Source organism: Nicotiana sylvestris, chromosome 10, assembly GCF_000393655.2.
Source record: "Nicotiana sylvestris chromosome 10, ASM39365v2, whole genome shotgun sequence".
In the NCBI taxonomy this organism is placed as follows: domain Eukaryota; kingdom Viridiplantae; phylum Streptophyta; class Magnoliopsida; order Solanales; family Solanaceae; genus Nicotiana; species Nicotiana sylvestris.
In genome coordinates, this window is record NC_091066.1 from 165,028,004 (window position 1) to 165,035,153 (window position 7,150).

At 38.7% G+C, this 7,150-nt stretch overlaps 1 protein-coding gene across 1 annotated transcript; it reads right to left on the reverse strand.

Annotated features, from left to right (window-relative positions):
• Nucleotides 1-636: 636 nt before the first annotated feature.
• LOC138880218 (uncharacterized) lies at nucleotides 637-4,954 on the reverse strand. Its single transcript, XM_070159894.1, has 10 exons — nucleotides 4,243-4,954; nucleotides 3,889-4,107; nucleotides 3,284-3,651; nucleotides 2,764-3,167; nucleotides 2,292-2,622; nucleotides 2,111-2,196; nucleotides 1,897-2,011; nucleotides 1,296-1,803; nucleotides 994-1,100; nucleotides 637-855 (listed from the first exon to the last, which is right to left on the reverse strand). Exons 1-10 carry the CDS (start codon nucleotides 4,952-4,954, stop codon nucleotides 637-639), a joined length of 3,069 nt encoding a protein of 1,022 aa, XP_070015995.1.
• Between the last annotated feature and the right edge of the window lie 2,196 nt (nucleotides 4,955-7,150).

Below are 7,150 nucleotides of genomic sequence, written 5' to 3' on the forward strand. Positions count from 1 at the left end.
TTATTATTATTATTATTATTATTATTATTATTATTATTATTTTTCTAATGACCAATATACCCTTATGAAAAATATAGGGTATTACATCCTCCCCACCTTATGAAATTCGGTCTCCGAATTTAACTCAAGTACATACCTATAGACTGAAACAAATAGGGGTACTTGACTCGCATATTATCCTCTATTTCCCAAGTAGCTTCTTCAACGGCATGATTTCTCCATAAAACTTTTACAAACACAATTTCTTTTGACCGTAGCTTTCTTACTTGTCTATCAACAATTGCCATCGTCTTTTCCTCATAAGACAACTTCTCATCAAGCGGTATAGTTGGTGCTTCAAGCACCTGAGATGAGTCTGATATATATTTTCTTAGCATTGAGATATGAAACATTGGGTGAATAAAAGATAACTTAGGAGGAAATGCCAAACGATAAGCCACTGCTCCCACTCGGTCTAGTATCTCATACGGTCCTATAAACCTAGGGCTCAACTTGCCTCTTTTCTCAAACCGCATCACACCTTTCATAGGGGAGACTCGTAGGAACACTTTGTCTAATCTCTTCTTCTCTTATCAGCATAAGACTTTTGTCTACTTTGAGCTGCAAGCAATCTCTATCTGATCAACTGGACCTTGTCTATAGCTTCTTGTACTGGTCAGGTCCCAATATGTTAGTCTCACTCGCTTCAAACCATCCGATAGGAGAACAACATCTTTTACCATACAATGCTTCGTACGGTGCCATTTGAATACTGGACTGGAAACTATTGTTATAAGCAAATTCAGCTAAAGGTAGATAAGCATCCCAACTATCTCCGAACTCAAGAATGCAAGCTCTCAACATGTCCTTCAAGATCTGTATAGTACATTAAGACTGCCCATTTGTCTATGGATGAAATGCAGTACTAAGATCTACTCGTGTACCCAATGCTTCTTATAAAGATTTCCAAAAGTGTGAAGTGAATTGTGATCCTCTATCAGAGATGATAGATACTGGAACTCCGTGAAGTCGGACAATTTCGTTCATAAATATCTGTGTATCCCTGACTCCGCCATATGTAGTCTTTACTGGCAAAAAGTGTGTTGATTTCATCAGTCGATCTACAATCACCCATACAGAGTCATAACCTCTAAGGGTTCGTGGTAGCCCGGTGACAAAATCCATAGTAATTCTTTCCCATTTCCACTCTAGAATCTCAATTTGTTGTAGTAGTCCTGCGGGTCGCTGATGCTCAGCCTTGACCTACTAACAAGTTAAACAACTAGAAATAAAGTTAGCAACATCTTTCTTCATACCTTCCCACCAATAAAATTGCTTCAGGTCATGGTACATTTTTGTGGATCCAGGATGTATAGTGTATTTAGTGTTGTGAGCTTCTTTAAGAATAGCATGTCTCAACTCATCTACGTCTGCTACACATAGCCTGTCACCCATTCGAAGAACACCATCACTTTCAACAATCATATCCTTGCTTTTACCAGCTAAGGCCTCATCTCTGTATTTGCATAATCGTTCATCCTCATGTTTGGTGGCCTTAATGCGCTCAACTAATGAAGACTTAGCCTGAGCACAAGACAACAATGCCTCTGAATTTCCGATACTAAATCTGATACCTGTATCTTCTAGTCTCTGAATATCTTTGGCCAAAAGTCTCTTTGCAGGGGCTATAAGTGCCAAACTCCCTATGAATTTTCTACTCAATGCATCAGCCACCACATTAGCTTTTCCAGGATGATACAAAATAGAACAATCATAGTCATTGATTAGTTCCATCCAATGGCGCTGCCGAAGATTTAGATCTCTCTGCTGAAAGATATACTTCAGACTTTTATAGTCAGTATAAATCTCACAAGTTTCGCCGTATAGATAATGTCTCTAAAGTTTTAGAGCAAATACCACTGCAGCCATCTCCAAATCATGTGTAGGATAGTTTTGCTCATGCTTTGTCAATTGTCTCGAAGCATAAGAAATAACACGACCATTTTGCATGAGAACACATCCTAATCCCACCCTGCGTTACAGAATACTGAAAATCCTCCAGAACCTGATGGTAAGGCTAATATTGGTGCAGTTGTTAGACACATTTTGAGCTTCTAAAAGCTCTACTCACCTTCCTCTGTCCACTGAAACTTTGAATTTTTCTGCGTTAACTTGGTCAATGGCACTACTATTCTGAAGAAATCCTGCATAAAATGCCTGTAATAGCCTGCTAAGCCTAAAAAGCTACAAATCTCTATAGGAGAAGTAGGTCTGGGCTATTTCTGCACAACTTCAGTCTTCTTAGGATCTACCATAATTCCATCTTTGGATACAACACGCCCCAAAAATGCTACCGAGTCTAGCCAGAATTCACACTTCGAGAACTTAGCATAAAGCCGATGTTCTCGCAATGTTTGCAACACAGTCCTGAGATGATCCTCGTGTTCTCCTTGGCTACGAGAATATATTAGGATATCATCAATAAATACTATTACAAATTTATCCAGAAACGGCTTGAACACCCTATTCATTAAATCCATGAATGCCGCTGGAGTATTAGTCAGTCTGAAAGGCATCACGAGAAACTCATAGTGCCTGTATCGAGTTCTGAAAGCAGTCTTAGAAATATCTTCATCTTTGATTCTAAGTTGATGATAACCAGAACAGAGGTCAATCTTTGAAAAGTGGGTAGCACCTTATAACTGATTAAACATGTCATCTATATGAGGCAAGGGATATTTATTAAGTATTGTTATCTTGTTCAACTGTCTGTAGTCAATGCACATTCTCAGAGATCCATCTTTCTTCTTTATGAACAGTACTGGTGCACCCCATGGTGATACACTATGTCTAATAAAACCCTTATCTAACAAATCATGTAACTGTTGCTTTATATCCCTCAACTCTGCTAGTGCCATTTGATATGAGTGTATCGATATGGGTCGTGTGTCAGGTAGCAAATCAACACCAAAGTCTATTTCTCGTACTGGAGGCAATCCTGGTAAATCCTCAGGAAATACATCAGAAAATTCTCGCACTACGGGTACATTTTCTATACTAACTGGTTCCTTTCTTATGTTAGTTACAATAGCTAAGAGACCCAAGCAACTTTTCTTCAGAAGTCGTTGAGCCTTCACAAAAGATACAATTTGCAAGTCTCTAGGACCTGACTCCCTCTTAGAATAAAACTGGGTTCATTTGGTATCTCAAACTTAACTATCTTTGCATGACAATCGACTATAGCATAGAAATAAGATAACCAATCCATTCCCATCAACATGTCAAAGTCAATCATATCAAGTACAATAAGGTCAGCTAGAGTATCTCTACCCTCAACCCGAATCTGACAAGCACGATACACGTATTCAGCTAATAGAGACTCTCCAACAGGAGTAACAACTAGAAAAGGATCATTCAATAGCTTGGGTTGTCTACTAAATCTCAAAGAAAAGTACGAGGACACATAAGAGTGAGTAGATCCCGGATCAATCAACGCAAGGGCATCAAATGAAGAGACAGAAAGAATACCTGTAACCACTGCATTCGAGGCCTGAGCATCCTGTCTAGTAAATGCAAAAACTCTCGCCTGACCTCTACCAGCATTGCCTTGTCCTTGATTCACAGTAGCACGGTCTCCAACACCTCGACCTCTATTTCCTGTACCTGTAGCACCTGAAGTATTATGAGTAGTTTGAGTCAATGTAGCTGACTGAATAGAAGCCTGATTGAAATTTCTTGGAGGCTGAGGGAAATCCCTCAATTGATGTCCCAACTGGACACACTGAAAGCACTCTCCATTTATAACACGACATTGGCCCAAATGTGATCTACCACAAGTCTAGCAGACTGGAGTAGTGGCATATATATGCGCAGAATTATGATGTCTAGAAAATGATGGTCCCCTATTACCTTGTCTGTAATGTGGTCTGTATATGGACTGTGAAGACATGTGTGTCCCTGTTTGAGAACCCTGTTGTTGTTGTTGTTGTTGTTGTTGTCCCTGATTTCCTGCTCTTTTATTTTCACTAAAACTACCACTGAAAGCCCATCCTGTCTTGGCCTTCTTACGTAAATCACTAGGTGTACGCTCCTCACGTCCCTTATTTTCAATCTTTCTAGCAAGGTCGACTACATCAGAGTAGGATAAAGTCTTCATCTGTGGGGCTACTGCAGTGTATAGATGGCCAACCAATCCATCAACAAACCTCTAAACTCGAGCTTCTTCGGTAGGCACTAACTAAGGAGCATATATAGCCAGCTTACAGAACTTAGTATTATATGTTGACACATCCATATCTGGAGTCTGAACCAATCTCTCAAAGTCTCTAGCATATTGTTGCATCAGCCTGTCTGGAAGAAAATGGTTCTTGAACAACTTAATGAACTCGTCCCATGTCAGTGGTGGTGCTCCTGCTGGCCTTCCTAGCAATACCGTTTCATACCATGTGTTGGCCATATCTTCTAGTTTGTATGCTGTGAGCTCCACAGCTCTCTCACTAGAACATCCAAGAGCACGTAATGCCTTAAGTGTCCCATCCAAGAAACTTTGAGGATCCACTAAATTATCAGAACTTGTGAATTTTGGTGATTTCAATTTCAAAAACTCTTGTAGGGATACTTCCTTATTCCTAAAAGTCCGAGTTTGTGTAGGTGCTTGTGTCTGTAAAGTAGCCTGAGGAGCTGAACTTCCTCCCTGAGTAGGCACCAGCGCCTCTAACACATTCAACAACCTTGCCACTGCATCTGCAAGTAAAGCAACAGTAGGTACAACAGTTGGCATAGGTGGTGGAGCGTTCTGATCTCCCTGCTCTTGCACTTGATCTGGCATAACAGCTTGGGTTTGACCCATGTTCCCAACTTGAGGTTGAGGAACAGTCTGCCTTCTAGTTTGATGAACCCCAACTTGACCGCCACCCCGGGTAGCACCACGTTTAGTACCACATCTAGCACATGAGGGTGTGCATGTCCTAGCCATTTGCGAAAGAAATATTCCAAAGTCAATCTCAAGTTATCTCAACGCACGATCAAAGAATAAAGGAAGGGAAAACATTCCTAGATGTTCAGTAGCGTCAAGATCATAAGTATGGGCGCCTACATACCTATGAACAAGACTCTACTAAACATTGCTCGATGACTCAGAACTTAAAGCCTAAGCTCTGATACCAACTTTGTCACGACCCAATTTAGGATTGTGACCGGCGTTTAGGAGTAAGTGCTCCCAAGTAAACCTCATCGGTAATTTTACAGAAAATCGGATAGAGTTTCCCCTATTTTTGGACCATTCCAAAAACATTTATGTCTCAAATCAATAACCAAACATCCTAATATCATACCAAATAATTGACAATTTGTCAATTAACCAATACAAGTCTCCGCCATAACTAAATCACCAACTAACCACTAGAAATACTAATTTATCTCCAACTTTGATAAATGAGAACGATACTCAACATAACTATAATAACAAAAGAATACTCACGACACTAAAATAATGACTATGGGGCGACTCTAAGAGTTCAATGAAAATACCATAACAATAAATAAAATCTCTGCCCACGCGAACAAGTGCGAGGCTCACCGAAAAATATCAACCTGTGCGCTCTAATTAACGAACTCCTCGCCTGCGTCAACTGCTGTCTCTGTAAAAAAAATTAGCGGGAAATGAGTCGCTAGCTCAGTGAGTAATAACACTTAACCACAACCATTTTTGTTGGGGACAAGTCAGAAAATATACTAGTATATCAAACAGAAAATAACATAAAAATGCCCTTTCAGAAATAATAAATAATTTTCAGTCTCGTCATGCTTTTCTTGTAGTATAATACAGTTAATAGTTCGGTAATAAGCTCGGTAACCACTGTCTAATATCAATATTCACATTTGGGAGGTTTCAATGAATGGATCCTGTAATCGGTATAACTGTGGACTTCTTTACAAGAAGTCAAATATAACGGTAGTCCCTACTCGAGGAAAATCGGTAATGGTATGCTAGTTCTACCTCCCACTAGCGAGAGCTATAACGGTAATCTATAATTACTAGGTGCACCAGGTCTAACAAACCCGCTGTTAGCTACGGGATCCTTCAATATCTACTTCTATTTATACTTGTCTCTGTAATCCGTATATACTCATAGAAAATATTTTAAAACAATATAGGACATTTCGGTTCTTATCAAATCATATAATTCTTTTCGATAACAGTAAATTCAAGTAACGGTAAAACAGATCTAGTGACAACGAAAATATTTAAAGCAACGGTAATCTTCTCAAATAACTATTTCGGTATCATATCGAGTAAAAGACTTGTCCCACATGCAACTTAAAATAATCGGCAACATATTCATATTAAAAATCATGTGTAAATCATGCAAGTTATGAAAATACAAGTTGCGGTAAGATTACTACTCACAGTACTCGTGCCGAAATTCCAAATGCTTCACCTCGAGCAATTCGTACAACTTCCTCCAATTCAATCTATAATTACATAATATCGGTCTCATGTTAATTTCTATGTTTAGGCTAATTCATAGCTAATTTAGAATACCCAACCCTCAAGGTTCCATATTTGAATCTTAATTCGTTGAATTATATTCACCCACGGGATGAGTAATTATTAATCTATCAACTCCAACCTATTCATATAATATACCCGCTTAATTCATGAAAATGTGTATGGATTTCTCTTAGTCTCTAACCTCCTCTTCTGACTCAGACTCAAATCCCATATTATATTTGCTTAGTCTCGCGAAGAATCATATATAAAAACTACTATTTTTTCAAAAGAAGGAAAATTATATGCAATTACCTGGGCTTATCACTCAGACTACTGAAGAAGATGAAACAGTATTTGGCACTGAGGTAACACCAGAAACCTTTCCCCTTTTCGTTTTTCTCTATTGTTGCTTCTGCCGTGCCGTGATGTTTGTGTTGGCTAGGGGTTTCTCTTTTTTTTTTAAACCCTTTTTCTTTTGCTTTTAGTTTGGTTACGCCAAGACCTTGTTTTTCTTCTTTTTGATTTGGGCAGAGAAAGGGGCTTCGGCCCTTTTCTTTACTTGTCTCTTTTTATTTATTTATTTGATTTGTTTTGTTTTTTTTAAAAGTTAGTTTATTATTATTTTGCTAATGACTAATACACCATTATGAAAAATATAGGGTATCACATGAAGTAGTC

Bases quoted from the DNA above. Each gene is read 5' to 3' on its own strand.
- LOC138880218 (XM_070159894.1), bottom strand. From the start codon at position 4,954: ATGGCTAGGACATGCACACCCTCATGTGCTAGATGTGGTACTAAACGT. The intron at 3,168-3,283 runs GTACTTGATATG...AAATGAACCCAG, and splicing joins ATACTCTAGCTGACCTTATT to TTTTATTCTAAGAGGGAGTC. The intron at 1,101-1,295 runs GTATGAAGAAAG...GGGTGATTGTAG, and splicing joins GCAATTTTATTGGTGGGAAG to ATCGACTGATGAAATCAACA.